Here is an 18,617-nt window from a genome sequence, read left to right on the forward strand (position 1 = left end):
GCATACCAAGATTTAAATTTTACATAGATGATGATCACTAACACCATGCATGCACAATTCAACATGAAGCATCTACATATAGTGTATGATTAAGGGCATAATAGAAAGGCATTTCCCCCCACACATTAACAAGAAATGGGACCAATCATTACACATGTTTATGCATACATCATCCATTTATATCTACCTTCATTTTACTCAAAAAATGATCTTTAATTTGCTTATGTAAGCTTCACCCCCTGAGACCTGTTGCCCTCATGGCCTATAAATACCTCCCCCTCTTCAACCTTCATGCATTCCCATCTCCCAATCTCAACAAACAAAAATCATTACAACACACCAAAACAGCAAACTAAACCAACCAAATCAACCATGATCCAATCAGAATTCCAAGAAATGAACTACTTCACCTCAGCAGTAGAAACCCTCCCTTCCTTCCCACCCTGCAGCTTTGGCCTCTACCAAAGCAGCAACCTCTTCTTAACAAACCTGCAGCCGAGCATCCATGCCCGGATGCACGAGCTGAGCCCGAACTCAACGAGCAATTCGACCTCTGATGAGGGCGACGATCAGCAGCAGCATCAGGTGATCGATGAGAGGAAGCAGAGGAGGATGATATCCAACAGGGAGTCAGCGAGGAGGTCGAGGATGCGGAAGCAGAGGCACCTCGACGAGCTGTGGTCTCAGGTCCTCCACCTCCGGACGGAGAACCACAGCCTCATCAAGAAGCTGAACCACGTGTCCGAGAGCCACGAGAGAGCCGTGCAGGAGAATGCTAAGCTCAAGGAAGAAGCCTCTGATCTCAGGCAACTCCTCACAGATATCCAAATCACCAACTCCTACTCCATTTTCAAAGACCTTGATGACATTCCTTGCAACACGGCTTATCTCAGGGCCGAATCTTCCGACCAGTCTGTTACTACTACTTCCACCAACCTGCTTCACTAGTTAACTAACTCAAGAGAGAGAGAGAGAGAGAGAGAGCTGCTTATGTCCCTTTACTTTAATTTGCATGTTGTTGAAGAACTTGCTGCTAATGTATGGAAATGTTTTGGTTCACATCTTTCACTTCATCTTCGCCGCATAATTATCATCAAAGATAGTTACCCCACCAAACACCAGTCACCATTAAAATGCATAAAAAAAGCAATCTTGATTAACACCACAATAACTCAATGCTTCATCACAGCACAAAACTGTACATACATACAGAGGGAAGAGAGAGACAAGAGGTAGTGGAGAGGCTGGTGATAGTGGATCATAATTGAAGAGCTGCTGCCATAAGCAGCAAAAACATTCAAAAAAAGGGATAAGCACTAGGAAAAATCGGCTACTGTTTTGATCTTATTATGAGGCAATAATTCAATACAGTCGCAGCGAGCAAAAATGAGACAAGAGAAACTATGATTTCAGGTGTTTCTGGAAGTGGTGGGTGGGACTGTTCTTGCATCAACAAAATTGGCGCATAAAAAGACAACTAAATTCGTCTATGCTTGCCCCTGTTCTCAGTGATCGTTCCACTATTGCATTCTCCATCAATGGATCAAACCCTAAAAATATCTTCAGTTTCGAAAAGGGGGAACTGTTTTAGTAATTCATAATTTTGGCGTGGTTCTGATCAATTAATTTCAAACCACTCCTAATTCTCTAATCGGAAGAGGAACATTTTTGCATTGGCTAATTTTCACGAAGACGATCGGAAGAAGAAAATAGGCGACGTAGATTGGTAAAGTTAGAGACACAAAATTCCCTTCTTCCTTTCTTTTCAAATTTTAATTTTCTAGAAAAAGAAAAAAGAAAAAATAAATTGAAACTTCTTTTTCTGAAAATAGATTATTAAGATTATCTTTATAGAGAACTAAATGCATTTTCATATAACACCATTTTTTTTCTAAAGTTTTCTGATGTAATCAACTTTTTCATATACTGGTTACTATCTATAATATTTGCACAATGTCTTCGTAGAGGGTGAATTGCTCGAAAAAATATTAGCTATAGTTAAATTCTAGTCCATTCCATAATTTTAAATATCATTCAAAAAAATCATTTGAGAAAATTCATCCTCCCATGTATAATGTTGATATTTACTGCTTTTCGTATGTGAATAGATGATGACTTTATTTAATTCATAGACGGTGATGTTCGTATATGGTTTTTCTAGTACAATTTTACCAAAAAAATTTGTTGTGTGATAGTTACGAATAAATCTAAAATTTATAGGGACAGACGGAATTTGACAAAATAAATTACATTCAATTTGCCTAAAAAAGATTTTATCTTCTAATTTTACTCATAATTTCCTTCTGAATAGAGCCAAAAGCCCATTAGTCCAATACCATCAAGAAGTAAGATGTTATCTATTTCAATTTTCTCTTATCCCTCTTCTGCAACTGTCTGGACTGCAAATAACATCAAGAAAAACACCCTTTTGAGGCAGAAGCCATATCAAAAGAGTTCAACACAAAAACAGAATTATTTGTTTGTCCAAATTCTTACACCACCACACTGAAACATGGGATGTTCATTCCAGCCATTGCCTGCTGCCTTCACCAACCAACCACTGCTCACTAAAATTGCCAAGAAACCTTCAATTTCCTCTGCCTTGAATGCCAAACCGCCAAAAAAGGATTTGTACTTCAACCATGATGGTTCTGCCACTCAAAAACTATTGGTAGTATATTCTTCACCATCTATGTTCTTTCATTTTTGTCTTTTCTTACAATTTTGGTTTATTCAGACAGGGGTGAATAAGGTTGCAGAGCTTATTGGAGTGACAATGGGGCCTAAGGGGAGAAATGTGGTGTTGCAGAACAAATATGGACCTCCCAAGATTGTCAACGATGGTGAAACTGTGCTTAAACAGGTTCTTCCAGATTGTTTAGTAGTATTACTCATTTTCTCATATGTTTTCATATTTTGAGTTGAAAAAAGTTGTTTTTTCAATACAAAGATTGCATTGTAGTTTTCTTGTTGAGAGAGAGAGTTGAGTAGTGATCAGAGACTGTTATGGCTAATAGTAAAGATTGCATTGTTGTTTCCTTGTTGAGAGAGAGTTGAGTTGATTAGTGATCAAAGATTGGTATGGCTACTAGTAAAATTTGCTTTGTAGTTTCCTTGTTGAGAGGGAGTTGAGTAGTGATCAAAGATTGTTATGGCTACTAGTAAAGATTGAGCTGGATGATCCTCTAGAAAATGTTGGAGTCAAACTGGTGAGGCAAGCTGGCGCTAGAACGAATGATCTTGCTGGAGATGGTTGCACGACGTCCATAGTTCTAGCACGAGGCCTCATTGCAGAGGGTGTTAAGGTATGGTTTCCTTCACTTTCCCATAACATTTGTGAAGTTTTAACCATGTTTCTGGTTTAAGGTCGTTGCAGCCGGCTTGAATCCGGTTCAGGTTTCGCGAGGGATTGAGAAAACAGCAAGAGCCCTTGTTGCTGAACTCAAATTGATGTCTAAAGAGGTATCATCATATCTTTTGCTATGTTAGGAAAGTGACGAAACATTGAGCTATATTGGGGAAATTTTTTAAGGTTGAGGACCATGAACTTGCACACGTTGCTGCTGTGAGTGCTGGGAATGACTATGCTGTCGGAGACATGATTGCTGATGCTCTTCGCCAAGTAGGAAGAGAGGGTGTTGTCACCATTGAGAAAGGGAACTATGCGGAGAGCAAGCTAGTGATAGTCGAAGGGATGCAATTCGATCGTGGCTACATGTCTCCTTATTTTGTCACTGATCGACGGAAGAGGATAGTAGAGTTTCATGACTGCAAAGTGAGTTTCATGCTCAGCCCTTTTGATTTCTCTAACTAGAATAGGAAACTGGGATCTGGCATTCTGACTTTTTTTTTCTTGCAAGTGCTGCAGTTGCTATTAGTAGACAAGAAGATCACACATCCAAAGGAGCTGTTCAAGATTCTTGACAATGCAGTGAAGGAAAAGTACCCGATTCTCATTGTTGCTGAGGGGATCGAGCAGGAAGCTCTGGCTCCGGTCATCAGGAACAAGCTGAGAGGGGTGCTCAAGGCAGCAGCCATCAAGGCTCCTGCCTTTGGCGAGCGCAAGAGCCACTGCTTGGATGACCTTGCTGTCTTAACCGGAGGTGTGGCTGAAATCCAGTTTCTTTGTGAGTCTTCAATCACGATATACTTAATTGTTCGTTTTGCTTCTGCAGGCACTGTGATCAGAGACGAGATGGGGTTCACGCTTGAAAATGCACGCTTAAATATGCTGGGATCCGCTTCAAAAGTCACTATAACTAAGGATTCAACCTTGATTGTGACTGATGGAGCCACTAATGAAGCCATGAAGGAAAGAGTAAGGCAGCTGCAGCGGCTCGTGGAGGTACGTTTCCACTACTCTAAAATGCTCAAAACTAAGCAACCATCGCTGAACACTAGTGAAGGATTTTGAAATGTTTATGGTCATGTAATGAATAAGTGTTGCATATTACAGAACACTAGTGAAGAGTTTCAAAAGAAGATTATAAAGGAACGAATAGCCCGATTATCAGGCAGCATAGCACTGCTTCAGGTTGGGGCTCAAACAGTCGTCGAGTTGAAGGACAAACAGCTGAGAGTTGAAGATGCTGTGAATGCAACAAAGGTAGCTGCAGATTTCTGTTTATCTGCTGACATAGAATCTTATCAAGTGCAGTCACACTCATTTATGTGATCAGGCTGCGGTTGAGGAAGGCGTAGTCGTTGGTGGTGGCTGCTGCTTGTTAAGGCTCTCCACAAAGATTGATAAAATCAGAGAGCAATTAGACAATGAAGAGCAAAAGGTAGTAATAAAAAAGACATGTTTCTTCCTAGTTTGATCTCAAACTTTGGCTTATCAGATAAGTGTATCTGCAGATTGGAGCTGACATTTTCAAGAAAGCATTGTCTTATCCTGCAAGACAGATTGCCAAAAACGCCGGTGTAAATGGAAACACTGTCATCTACAAGGTCTATTCATACCTGCTTATCCTAACAGATCATGTAATACTAATAACCTCGACTTGCTTTTGAAGTTTTCCAAAAGTGTGCAGATTCTATCGTCGGATGATGTGAGATTCGGGTATAATGCTGCAAGCAACACGTACGAAGATCTCATGGCTGCCGGCATCCTAGACCCTTCAAAGGTGGGTTGAAATCAAGAAACCGGATTTAGTATTTAAACTAGTGAACATCTCTCATTTAAAGACTCACTCTATTTTACTTTTGTAAGGTTGTTAGGTGTTGCTTAGAGAATGCTGCATCAGTTGCGAAGACGTTCTTGATAGCCGATGCGGTGGTTGTTGAAATCAAAGAGGCATTTACGCCGAGAATGATGAGAAAACCAAAAGCAACGCCAACTTCAGGTAACAATATATATATACTGCATTTGCAGTTTATGATCTTCTTCATTGTATTCCTACGTGATTTTTGTTTGGTGGTAGGTGTTGGACCCTTTAGCCAGTTCATGAACAGAGGATGAGCCTAACACAAGATTAATCAAGATTGTGATGCTGAAGAACTTACCATCCAAATTCCTTTTTTTCACTACAAAATTCTGTTTATCAAACACTACATATATTGCTCACCATTATTTTTGATATATTTGTTTCTTTTTCCACCATTTTCTTCTTGTGCTTTGTTTTTTTTTTGTTAAATTCTGTCATAACAATAGTCAATTTGCATGATGCAAATTTGAAGGCCGATAAGCCCACGCTACGTAATACTTATATTAATATTTATGAATATATTTTAAATGCAAAATATTCAATTATGTATATTAATATTATCATTACTTTGATAGCAACAATTCACATTAATTAACGTTTAAGTATTCTAATTAAAACTTAATCATCCTTACTAATATATTATCTCTGTCATATGGGAGTCTTAGTGATATAATTCATATACATTTTTCACTACTGGAAATATTAAATCATAATTTTGATTAGGGCTTACTATACTAATTGAGCGAATTAAATCCTAAATATGATAAAATTATTTTAAATCCCTCGATTTATTCAGCAAAGTCTACCCGAGTTGGGCCGAAAGACAACCCCCTATATATAGTTATTTAGCCCAAGCCTGTATTTGGAGTGGGCCCATTAAGAATGATGAAATAATCGTGTGCCACGCAGCCACAGCGGCAGCTGCTTGAGCGGCAATATGTGTCGATTCTCATCTCTCCCGAGACGCCATCGATAGTCGATAGATACACATATAAATATTGGTTGCAGAAACCCACGCAGATGTGAAAGCAGAAGTCTCTCAGCTCATATCAGGGATTTTCCGATTTAATAGAACAATAAAAGAGGGAGGGAAAGAAATGGCGATGGTGCTGATGGGATTGAGCGTGCAATTCGTCTTGGATTTCGTGGTAGCGGGTATTTCCCTGATGATCGGGATGGGATTATTCGCTTTCATCGCTTCAATTCTATGCTCTGCCGCTTTCTTTCAAAACGCCAAGGAGATTAATTGAGATTGGATGTGCTTCTGTGAGTATTCCAATTTCTGTTTTTTAATCCTGTTTTTTCCCTAATTGAATGCGTTTAAGTTTGTATGGAACTGCTTAATGGAAATTTCATGGAGTAGATTTTTGTAATCGAAAAAGCCCAGCTTGAATCAATTGGTGGATTCTTAGGTATGAAATTATTGTAATTGAGTAACTCTGTCACTGAAATCTACAATTTAATTCAAATCATCGTTTTTTATCTAGTCCATGGGAATTGATAGAACATGGAAATCCCATAGAAATCTTCAATCATACTATATGAATTAGAACAATAGGCATAACATTGAAATGCAGAAAACACCATGCTTCCATTTTCATTTTGCTTCTATTGATGATGTTTTTGTCATTCTCCCATTCCCTTAAACAAAAAGATTGTATTATCATGTGTTCTCCTTCCCCACATTTCCTTCAAAATTGAATATGCTAATTTATCATTTACTTCGATATATTGATTGATTTTGAGCATATTTTATGTTGCAAACATTGTTTTATTTGGCAGGCTGAAAAGAGATGAGCTTGCTGCAATTGAATAAGGCTGTAGGTTCTCATCTTCTCCCTCCTCATCATCCGGTTTAGTTTCCAGTGAGCCTCAGAATGGAAGAGTTTTTGTATGTAAATTATCACTTGTATAAAACTGGATATCGGCTTTATGTTATTACAAAATCCACTTTACATCAATACTGTGTTTCATTTCATCAATATCTCCACTTTATGCTGTTACAATTGATGTAGTGTAGAGATCCAATTATCTGAGATGGTGACAACATTTTCAGTGGAAATTCTAATTACTCACAAAAATAAACTATTTTTTCCCCTAGAGTAGACCATTGAACCACCCGGATTGTGGCCGAGATGGCGGCGGTTGTTGACCTGCCAGAGTGGGTAGTGTGGGTGGGTTGTGAATGTGGAGGAGCATTTCTTGTTTTGTTTTTTTTTTCTGATTTTCTTCTGTTTTTAGGAGTAATTTTTTGTGTAGGAAGTTCATGATATGGATATATATTGGATAATGTTGAAAAATTGGAGTTTGAACTTATGGTTGTCACGTTGCCATGTCCTTTATTGTGCAGTGCAGTCTCTTAACTATTTCGATTTTTCATCTGTTAGTCCTTTTTATGGAAATGCGAATTGTTTTGTATTTTTCCATTCACATCCTTAGCATCTTAGTGTAAATAATACTCCTATTACATGTCTACATGTGAACTTTTGTGGTACTAACAATTAAAAAGTGATTAAGTTATTACAATATGTCAAAAATTACAAAATCAGTCAATCTACGTAAATGAATCTCTTGTCCGATTCCACGCATTTTTAAAACAACTATTTTTGGTGGGAATTTCACATTATTTTTTCATCATCTTCATTTCACATGTCCGAGTTTACTTCATTTCCAAATTGACAAGCTTAATTATGCGATTGCAACTGCAGAAGTGGCAGTCATAGCAAAGAACAAATGGAATCAGCAGCTATTTCACAATTGAAAAAAAATTCAGACAGCTTGCTTGCTGCTGTCTGATTCAATTCTAGCTGTTTACTTGAATGAACACACATTAAAATGTATTATTGCTAACTTCTGCAATCCTTATATACTCATTCACCTCTGACGAGGTGACAAGGACAAAAAATTGAAACGATTCTTACTTCTTTCTCGATCTCGTAGCGCAATCCGCCTTGCCTTTTGCAGCCTTAATCTTCGCAGCATTCTGCTTCATATCGCCTTGTTTTTGCTCTTTCTTACCGCCATGTTTCCTTTCGCTGGTGCTCTTTCCATATCCGTATCCAAGGTGTTTGTTATATTGCCCAAACTGATCACTGGGAGCAGAGGAAGCATCAGAAACCATTGAATCATCGCTATCTGCATCTTTCTCCCTGTGCTCTTCTCCACCTTGGCTACGCTCTCGATCATCATCGCCGTCGTGGTGTGGGGAGTCTATATATGCCGTCCACCCCGACTCGTTGCTGCTGCTGCCTTGAGAGAATTTGGAAGGATTCATTGTAGGTAGAGAGAGGTGAGGGGATATAATTTTGTGATGCTTTTGTCCTATTTATGGAAGAATTTCTTGACTGGAATACTCTTCATCACTTTGAATGTTTTCATGCATGAAAAAAATGAAAGTACTGATTAGCTGTCTGTGCAGATTGAATTACACCAATATGTGGCTTTTTTATTTATAAAGATTAAAGATGGGACCTTTTTGCAGGTTTAAGTTTTTTTTTTCACTTGATTAACAGAGATTTTAGACCCTTTTACGACAATGTCGGCCCTCAAAATCTTGATGCTCTTTTTATGTATTCACAAGCATAAAGCTGTCTGTGGATGATGACAAAAGTCGGGCCGAGCCCCACCCCGCCCACGAGCATGGTAAAATATGCGAAACGAGACTCTGTTGTGGTTGTGGTTTTGAACCCTTTTATAAGTTGTGATGGTATCAAAGAGGATGAGAGGGAGGGAGTCAAGGGACCCTTCAATTTCAGGTACTCTTTTATACAATTATTTTACCTCTGAAAAGGCTTTGAAACCTCTGTCATGTCATCAACTAAGAGAGCAGCCTTTCATGTGGAGTATGCAGTAAATCCAACTGTGTTTTTGGATTCTTCTAGTATTGGGTTGAAATGGCATTAGGAAGTCACATTCAAAACCTTGCTGTTATTTTTTTAACACAATGATCATGGAATTTTACTAGCATTTGGGACAATGTTGTTGAATCATTTTTAGTAGTTTTCACCTTAGCTATCATCACATTCTTGGAAGTTATAGCATGTTTGCTGAAAAGGGGCCTACCTCTTGACAGGAAAAAAAAAGAAAAAGGAAAAGGGTATTAGTATTTATCATCACAGTTTGTCTTGGATGTTATAGCATGTTTGCAGAAGAGGGTTGATGTAGGAAACGGACGGATGTCGATCTGATTTGGAGCCTCGGCTTGGCCATATTCCGGCGTGGTTCCCTACCATAGTGTCAATGGCTTGGCCTATTCTCTGTTTGAACTTGCATTCATTGTCTCAGTGTGTTGAATTGTCTATATGTTTTCTCATTCAGAAAATGACTTCATTTCTTGGAGTTGGGCTCCATGTTGAGACAGTTTCTTGGAGGTTTTCAATCAGTGGGACAAACAGGGCCTTAGCTGGGGTTTGGATGAAACATTTTGTTGGTTTGCACATATTGGTTTACTGGTTTGAAAATGTGGCAGCTAAGTATAATTTGGATTGGGATGTTGACAGTGTTGGGGCTCTCGTCTGCAAATGTTGTTTCATCAACAATTTCACGTGTATTCACTAACCACTCAGACTACATTCTTTATTTCTATTAAGTTCTTTTGTATTATCGTACTCAAATATTATATACTCCCCATAATTTTATCTATATCAATTTTAATCGATAATTGATCAAGTAAGCATGAGAAAGAGAACAAATGGATAAAATATGATATAATAGAAAATATGGCAAGAAAGTTCTTTTTAAATGGAAATGAGAGTAAAATGGTAAATTAAAATTATTTTTTTGGAAGGAGGTAATACTAAATTCAACATTTTCTATGGAAAAATGAAAACATTATGACCAGATGAATATACATCCCACAATGTTCCATAAACTAGTTTTTCCACTTCTTTACTAAGTGAAATTTAAAAAAAATCCGATCTCAGTACAACTCAACAAAAATAAATCATTTTTATAAATATATTGAGAAAATATAGTACTCCACCCACTAATACATAGTTATATTGTTTGTCATAATTTTAATTTGTTTGAATATATACTACTCCCTCCGTCCCACAATAAAAGTCTTATTCTACTATTTTGATCCGTCTCACAATAAGAGTCATATTTCACTTTTATCATAATTGGTAAATAGGTTCCACATTCCACTAACTTATTTCACTCTCATTTTATTATAAAACTAATATATATAAGTGGAATTCATATTCCACTAACTTATTCATTCTACTTTTCTTTACATTTCTTAAAACTCATGTCATAATTAAATAGAACTCCTATTGCAGGACGGAGGGAGTATGTTAAATACGTTTTATTAATTTATTTCACTTATTTTATAATAAAACTAATATATAAGAGTGGAATTTAAATTCCATTAACTTTTTTCATCTATATTCATTCGCATTTTTTTTAAAATTGAGCTATAAAAAGTACTCACTACTTAAGATTTTTATTAACGGGATGAAGTATTACTAAATGATCAAAGCCGACAAGGCAATCCTATCTGGCCCAATATATAGCTAGGTTGGCCCATGTATTAAATAGGCTAAAATATGTAGGCCCAATCTCATTGTCTTATGAGCTCGTGTAGGGTTAGTATGAATGATTTTAGGTCGGTTCGCGCCACTATGTAGGCCCATTTTCATTGTCTAATGTTTCTTTGCAGTAATAGTAGTCCATTCCTTGTTAATTGAACTGTTTCTTTTTAATATGAAGATTAACATTAGTGTATTAAGTGAATGATGAATAAAAGTAAGAGAGTGTTATTTTTTACTAAAAATAGAAATGATTAGGGGTGGTTCGGTATGGTATACCGTACTTTGAGTGTCATACCGTATACCGTACCGAAAGTTACAGTATGACAAAACATCATACCGATACCGTAATGAATTTTTCGGTAGACCGGAGTTCAGTATACCGAAAATTCGGTATGGTAATTTTTGATACCGTTACCATACCGTGTTTTTGGTATATCGTACCGCGTTTCGGTATACCGTACTTTTACGGTATATCGAACTTCGCTACGACATACAGTTATACCTGTTATACCGGAAAAATAATACTATTATACCTAAAATATTAAAAAAAACAATTTCATTGTTCAACTATTTCAAAAAGTATAAAACAATTAAACTCCATACAGTCATTCTAATATTCAAAATTATAAAACTTTGATAACCAAATAAAAAATAAATTGTAAAATAATGAGCAACATTATCTTCATTTCTTGGAACCTTGTTGGTGAATTTGACAAAATACATTACTTGTATATGGGACTGAAAATAGAGGATCCAACCTGCTACTATAAATATAAGGGTTTTATATACTCTATAATAATAATCCTATAAATATAACATAAATATTATATAGGTATATATATTCATATATTTAATAATCAACGGTATACCGAAGTGTCGGTATATACCGGATCTTCGGTATGCCGTTATATACCGGTATATCAAAGATTCAGTATACCACGATATAGGAAATCAAATACTGTTATCATACCGAAAAATATGGTATACCAAAAAATCGATATTTTCGATATTTTTCATTACGGTAAGTTCGGTATTCCGGTACTTCGGTATAATTCCCCCCAGAAATGATCAGTTATGTTGGAACTTCCAAAAATAATAAAAAACAACTTAATTAACAAGAAAGGGGGGAGTATAGACTATAGAGCACTTTTACCCTTTGAATCCTTAAACGAAATTAATGGCATTGATGGGGTACGCACTAAACAAGCCCAATAGCAGTGACGGCCCATCAGCCCAAAGCCCAAGGAAGAGTATCAGTTCGGCATTACCAAAGAGTTCGGCCCCAGCCTACAGCTCGGTAAAAGCCGACCAATCAAGCCCTACTCTCAGATCGGCAAAAGCTGCTCGGCAATAGTTCAGCAGTTCGGTCTCAGTATTCGACCGAACTGGGAGATAGTGGACCCATGCAGGATCTCATGACCACTACACGATCTATTTAGTGGTGTCAAATCATGCAGGATCTCATGCGGGATAAGCGGACCAAACAAAGAGGTAGTGGACCCATGCAGGATCTCCATGACCTCCACGACATCCACAACCATCATGAGCGGTGATGCAAGCCACGATCTTAGTTCAATGTATAAATAGAACTTAGATCAGATAGACTGAGAGGAAGTTCTCTAGAGATCAAATATCAAATAGCAAATCTGTATTGTAAGCTGTAGAAAACAGATCAAGCAATACAACTCTGCCTTCTTTTCTTCCCGTGGACGTAGATTTACCTCAGTAAATCGAACCACGTAAATCTCTGTGTCGTGATCTGTATTTTCCTGCATTCATTACCATCAAAAATTCGCCAAACCATCACTGGCGCCGTCTGTGGGAAACAGAGAACCAAATTTGTGATAAAGCGAATTTTTGACCCTTTTTCCACCCCAAAAAAAAATGCATACCAGATCGCATACTACCCGTAATACCGTTCGTGAAAACCATGAGGAAGCTAGTCCAGCCCGCAGGTCTAGAAAACAGCCTCGGGAGAAATCTACTTCCAGTTCTCACGGAGAAGGAACAAGCCGCTCAAAGACTCATCGCACCGAGTCTTCCCAGCAGCCCGATTTGAACGAGGCTGTCAAGTTGTTTTTGGCCGAGAAGCAGGAAGAGTTCTTAATTTTCCTGCAAAAGGGCCAAAAGCCGGAGACGAAAACGGTGGATTCTCCCTCCTCATCCAGACATGAAAGTCACTACCGCAGTAGTGCCGTGTCTTCCAGGAAGAAGAATCCTCAACCCCGACATGTTCCTGTTCCTCCTCGGTACCGGAATCACAGGAGAACTCCATCTCCTCCATACCGAAGAGATGTCGGGTTCGCCATGTACGGAGCATTGAAGACTCCGTTCTCGGACGATATCACCCGAACTCCCTTACCACAGAACTACCGAACTCCGTCGATGACTTATGACGGGTTAGTGAATCCTCATGACTTCCTGGGACGCTATCAGTATAACATGGTGAACCAGGGTCTCAATGAGGTCCATATGTGCAAGCTGTTTCCCGAGCTGCTTATCGGGAACACAAGAAGGTGGTTCGATAGCCTCCCCCAAGGCAACATTAGATCTTACCGAGATCTAATGGATGCTTTCCACAGGAGGTTCTTTCAGAAAGCGGAAGCCCGAATCACTTCGGCTCAGCTGCTTTCTATACGTCAAGGTCGCGACGAAAATATCAGCGACTTTATGACGAGATTCCACAAGGAATGCCTACAAGTAGATAATCTCAATGATCTACTTGTCATTTCGGCATTCCAAAATGGAATCCTACCCGGAGATCTCTACAGAAAGCTCGTGGAATGCAGTCCGCAAACAGCTCAAGAGATGTGGGACATTGCGGACCAGTTCTCCCGTGCCGATGAGGCAGACCGTCGCAAACGGTCTTTAGACAGCTCATCCCGAGGAGACAGGAGGAAGCCCGATCATAGCGATCAGGGACATCCTCGCCGAACTCCTTTTGGCGATCAGGGACATCCTCGCCGAACTCCTTTTGGCGATCAGGGACATCCTCGCCGAACTCCTTTTGGCGATCAGAGGCTTCCTCGCCGAACTCCTTCCCCACTAAAGGAGGGATAGCGGTCATCCCAGGTGATCAAAAAAGAGCGAGTGTGTGCAGATTGCGCTTAAAAGTGCCGAGCAATCAGATCGGCACCATCAAGCATAGCAATCACAGCAGCCAGAGTCAGAGGCAGGCGAAATGACCGAAGTCACACCGGAGCCGAACTCGATGGTGTACGGCACTGAAGCCGTGATTCCGGTTGAGATCGGCGTACCCAGTCCCCGAACTCTAAATTTCTCTTCAGAAATGAATGATGACGGACTGAGAGCCGAACTAGATCTGGCCGAAGAAAGAGGAGAATTGGCCTGCATAAAAGCAGCCAAGTACAAGGAGCAAGTAGCCCGGTATTATAACCAAAGGGTGAAAAAGCTGCAATTTCAAGTGGGAGATCTCGTCTTGAGAAACAACGAAGTAAGCCGAGCAGAAAAGCTGGGCAAACTCGAACCCACATGGGAAGGTCCATATCGGGTGTCAGAAGTCCTCGGCAAAGGTTCTTACAAATTGACTCACATGTCAGGAGAACAAGCACCCCGAACATGGTACATTTCCAACCTCAAGAAGTTCCATTTGTAAGAGACAGTCCGGTCAGTCAGTCTTGTGTCTAGTTCGGTCCTAGGGGTATGTGCTTGCTTTGTTTTTTACTTGTTTTTCATGTCTGTCTATGTGCGTTTTGTTCGTCTATGTGCGTTTTGTCTGTCTATATGCGTGTCGTCTCTTACAAATGTTACTGAGGTATCTTGTTCTTCGAAGGCTGATCCCCTTTTTAGAACATATATAAGCCAACGATTGTGAGTCCAAGCTTCCAAGGAGGATACAAGACCACAATTCAGCTTAAAAACAAGCAGTTCGTCTGAAACGAGCTGCAACAATAAGCCAACGATTGTGAGTCCAAGCTTCTAAGGAGGATACAAGACCACAATTCAGCTTAAAAAACAAGCAGTTCGTCTGAAACGAACTGCAACAATAAGCCAACGATTGTGAGTCCAAGCTTCTAAGGAGGATACAAGACCACAATTCGGCTTAAGAAACAAGCAGTTCGTCTGAAACGAACTGCAACAAAGGGAAAGTCCGATCCACGCGATAAAACTCGCCGAACTAGGACAAGGGAAAGTCCGATCCACGCGATAGAACTCGCCAAATTAGGACACAAGCTTAGTCCGGTCAAAGAAATTTACTTCATAAGACCAAAGACGAGTCCGGTCAAAGAAGTTTACTTCATAAGACCAAAGACGAGTCCGGTCAAAGAAGTTTATTTCATAAGACCGAGGACTAAGTCCGGTCAAAGAAATTTACTTCATAAGACCAAAGACGAGTCCGGTCAAAGAAGTTTACTTCATAAGACCAAAGACGAGTCCGGTCAAAGAAGTTTATTTCATAAGACCGAGGACTAAGTCCGGTCAAAGAAGTTTACTTCATAAGACCAAAGACGAGTCCGGTCAAAGAAGCTTACTTCATAAGACCGAGGACGAGTCCGGTCAAAGAAGTTTACTTCATAAGACCGAGGACGAGCACGATGAAATTTTTTTTCGCTGAGCTGTAAATACGCAGTGATAGAAGCGAAATAAAGATTTCATTTATTAAAACTTGTTCGGCATACAACTCCGCTGCCCTACGAGAAGGCGTTACGCTATTACAAAGGACTATTCTACTGTCCCTGGTTGCTAAAGTTGAGCCATCTATTCACAAAATCCTCGTGAAGCCGAGTTCGGGCGTTCTCGGCAGCCGAAGAATAAGCAGGTCGACGAGATGCTCTAATCGACCTACCGCCTCTTCCCTGAGCCCGGGAAGCTCTAGCACCTCGGCGGCGAAGAGTCTCTTCACGAAGCATTTGTTGATCTTGCTCACTCATAATCACAGCTCCTCTACGAACTTCAGTCCGTCCTTGTCTTGACGCCGGTTGCTCCTGAGTCCGTTCTCGTCTTGACGTTTCCGGCTGTTCCTGAGTTCGTTGCTGACTTGGAGTAGGGTTTTGAGCAAGTGAATCAGGGGTTTGAGCTAGAGTGTGACCATCTGTTGGCGGGAAATGCCTAAGGAATCTCTCGATTGAGGGACGCCGGGAAAGAATGATGTCGTACCGAGAAGCCCAGCGCCGCAATGATTTCACGACTTGTTGGCAAGCCGAGCTCTCCAGCGCATTGTTCCTCCGGAGTACATGATATTCCTCCCACAGTTCGTCAACTCGTTCCTGAACTTCAGAGATGGTCATTCCCCCGCGCCTGCAGATGAAATCCTCATACGCAGTCCTCTCAGCGACGGCAGTGTTCAGCTCGGCCTCCAGATCTTTCTTTTCGGACTCTAAGTCCTTATTGTCGGCCTCCAGCTTCACTAAACAAGCCAAGAGTTCGTCATTCTTCACCTGGTCAGCTATGGCTCTTTTCTCAGCTTCGTCTAAAGCCGAAGAGTACAGCCGCTTCCAGTGAAGTACCTCCAGCTCCTTAAAGAGTTCAGAATATAGAGCAGCTATGTCAGTTCGGCATTTCAGATTACTGAGCAGGTAGTAAACCACAACAGGAGTAAAAGAGAGTACGAAAGGCTATACGAAGACACAAGAGCAGAAAGAAGAATTTTTTCATTCATAAGAAAAAAATTTTTCTACACAAGGGCTTCAAGGCCGTTTTACAAGAAGGAAGAAACTAAACTAAGAGAAGGGAGACGAAATCATACTCCGCCAGCTTCGTCTCCGCCTTCTCGGTGAGGTTCAGCTTCCTTCTCCTTGTCTGTTTCAGCTTCAGCCTCGGCCTCCCTGCTCTCCCCAGCCTGCTCGGCGCCACCGTAGCCGATCTGCTGCGCCTCCTGCTCGGCCTGCTCATCGCCGGTCTGCCGCTCATGCTGCTCGGTCTCACCCTCTCCATGGAAAATTGGAGCGGGTGAAACTGACCCTATGGAGGCAAAGATAGCCTCCATGTTCTCATCGCGGTCAGCTCGGCAACTACGAACTTGGTCTGCAGAAAGCAGGACCGAGGACGAAGCAAGCTCCTCAAGCACCGGCAGACTCTGAAGCCGAGCTGCTATCTCTCGGCCGTACAGCGGCAGGATGACTTCGGGACCCTGCTCGGCTTTATCGGTCATCAGTTTCAGCAGATCACCGACAAAGGCCGAAAATTGGTTGCTCAGAAAGAGTTTCTCCGCGAAAGCACGGAGAACCTCTCCTTGGGCAACCACGGCGGCAGCATCCCTCCGTTTCGTCTGCTCTCGCTGGATGACGAGCTGGTTTTTGGCAAACTGAGCTTCATCTTGGGCCGAAATCCTAGCAGCTCTGGCTTTCTCAAAGTTTGCCTCAGCCTGCTCGGCCCGATGACAAGCAGCCGCCAACTTCCTCTGCATCTCAGCATAGTCGTTGGACGCTTTGGAGAGTTCGACGGCGACGAGCTTGGAGAGCATATCGTTCCTCTGAAAATGGAAAAAGCAAAAAGTCAACAGAGGGGCTACAAAAAATACAGAAAAAAAAAAAAGCAAGGCCAGAAAATCAAGAAGAAAGTTCACCTCGGCGAAGTCCGTGGGCCATAAAAAGGGCTCACAGATATGTTCCGAAGGAGGCGCCAAGACCACGTCTTTCTCCGGCGCTCTTGGGGGCTTCTGGGTCTTCCCCTTCCTACTTGCCGAAGTCGACTCCGGCTTCTTTGGATCCGAAGAGGTCTTTTGCCTCTTCGGATTCTTCTCGGCATCAGACGCCGAGCTGCTGGTTTTCGGCCTCTCCGGTTCCTTAGATTCGGAGGATTTGCGACCGAACTTGTTTAGCAAGTTCACTGCCAAAAAGCAAGAAAACAAGGTTAGTTTTCGTCGTCAAGGCAGTAATGCATAAAAAAGAAATCCTCACCCTCAGCCTCTTCGTCCGAAGACGAGGAGTCGAACACGAAGTCGCCCTTGACGAGCTCAGACTCCGAGTACTGCTTCCTAATCATGGGAATCTTATTGAGCTCGGCCTCGAGCTCGTCCAACGGTTCTACCCGAGGATGAGGAATAACGGACTTCGGCCCTCTCCAGGAAAAGTCCGAAGCCGAAGTCCTATTATAAAAAAAGAAGCGATTTTGCCATTTCGGCCATTTGGTTTTACAAAAGGCTCTAAAGGGCTGTAAAGGGATCAAGTAAAACCAAGATCCCTTCCTCTTAAACTGGAAGAAATTAAGGATTGCCCTCAGAGACAGATCCTTATCTAGCCTACGCAGTTCGGCAGCAAAGGCCGATAAGTGCCTCCAAGAGTTCGGAGTCACCTGACCTAAAGGGAGTTGAAAAAAATCTAGCAGCTCTACAAAGGCAGGGGGAAGAGGGAAACGAAGCCCGCATTCCAAGCCGGCTTCATAAACGGTGGCGTAACCCTCCGGCGGCGAGTCAGCCCTATGAAGGTCGTCGGGAATCGCAACCTTCCCCCCAGGAAAAAAATATTTTTCGTGTAAGGATATCACAGTATCCTTACTCAAGATGCTGTGAAAATACTCTACGGTCTTCTCCCCGGATTCTTTCCGGCTAGAAGACCCCTTACCCCCTTTCCTACCGCTACCTGACTCAGAAGAAGAAGAAGAAGACATAGTTCTTACTCTTTGAAAGTCTGAAAAAATTCTGAAGAAATTCTTGAAAGCGGAAGGAAATTTTTTCACAAAAGAGAGAGAATGCAGAAGAAGCAATAGCAAAAGTGTTCAACTGATGAAGAAAGGACGTATTTATCAGATTCGGAGAAGATTTCAAAATCATCGCACCGTTTCGAATCCCACCTTTTCAGGATTCAACGGCCGGATTTTACTGTCGCATTTAATGCAGTCACGCGCAAGGCACGTCCCCTGACGTCAGCCTCCCCTGTACCTTTATCCAGAATGCCGAAGTGACTCGCTTCGCCGAAGT

At 41.1% G+C, this 18,617-nt stretch overlaps 2 protein-coding genes and 1 long non-coding RNA gene across 4 annotated transcripts; all 3 read left to right on the top strand.

Annotated features, from left to right (window-relative positions):
* Window positions 1-209: 209 nt before the first annotated feature.
* Window positions 210-1,068, top strand: LOC121793752 (basic leucine zipper 43-like). The gene has a single exon (XM_042191786.1). The coding sequence runs from the start codon at window positions 292-294 to the stop codon at window positions 946-948; it is 657 nt and encodes a 218-aa protein (XP_042047720.1). The 5' UTR covers window positions 210-291; the 3' UTR covers window positions 949-1,068.
* A 1,252-nt stretch (window positions 1,069-2,320) lies between these two features.
* On the top strand, window positions 2,321-7,168 carry LOC121794931 (chaperonin 60 subunit beta 4, chloroplastic-like). Of its 2 annotated transcripts, none has more exons than XM_042193339.1 (14): window positions 2,321-2,671; window positions 2,738-2,863; window positions 3,168-3,305; window positions 3,367-3,462; window positions 3,533-3,775; window positions 3,869-4,103; window positions 4,176-4,345; window positions 4,457-4,606; window positions 4,680-4,784; window positions 4,858-4,950; window positions 5,034-5,126; window positions 5,221-5,345; window positions 5,424-6,473; window positions 6,990-7,168. In XM_042193339.1, exons 1-12 carry the CDS (start codon window positions 2,513-2,515, stop codon window positions 5,284-5,286), a joined length of 1,674 nt encoding a protein of 557 aa, XP_042049273.1. In that variant the 5' UTR covers window positions 2,321-2,512; the 3' UTR covers window positions 5,287-5,345; window positions 5,424-6,473; window positions 6,990-7,168. The 2 variants fall into 2 exon arrangements, with proteins under 2 accessions (XP_042049273.1, XP_042049272.1); XM_042193338.1 differs by having other exon boundaries at window positions 2,322-2,671; window positions 5,213-5,345.
* Window positions 7,169-7,648: 480 nt separating this feature from the next.
* On the top strand, window positions 7,649-9,848 carry LOC121794053. The gene is made up of 2 exons (XR_006049225.1): window positions 7,649-8,962; window positions 9,280-9,848. It is a non-coding gene; the product is annotated as an uncharacterized LOC121794053 (long non-coding RNA).
* Window positions 9,849-18,617: the final 8,769 nt, after the last annotated feature.

This window comes from Salvia splendens, chromosome 3 (genome assembly GCF_004379255.2).
Source record: "Salvia splendens isolate huo1 chromosome 3, SspV2, whole genome shotgun sequence".
Classification (NCBI taxonomy): Eukaryota; Viridiplantae; Streptophyta; class Magnoliopsida; order Lamiales; family Lamiaceae; genus Salvia; species Salvia splendens.

Excerpts from the sequence above, each read along its gene's own strand:
- LOC121793752 (XM_042191786.1), top strand. The coding sequence starts at position 292 with ATGCATTCCCATCTCCCAATCTCAACAAACAAAAATCATTACAACACA.
- LOC121794931 (XM_042193338.1), top strand. The coding sequence starts at position 2,513 with ATGGGATGTTCATTCCAGCCATTGCCTGCTGCCTTCACCAACCAACCA. Across the intron at positions 2,864-3,167 it reads GTGAAACTGTGCTTAAACAG|ATTGAGCTGGATGATCCTCT; the intron begins GTTCTTCCAGAT and ends CTACTAGTAAAG. Across the intron at positions 5,127-5,212 it reads GCATCCTAGACCCTTCAAAG|GTTGTTAGGTGTTGCTTAGA; the intron begins GTGGGTTGAAAT and ends TACTTTTGTAAG.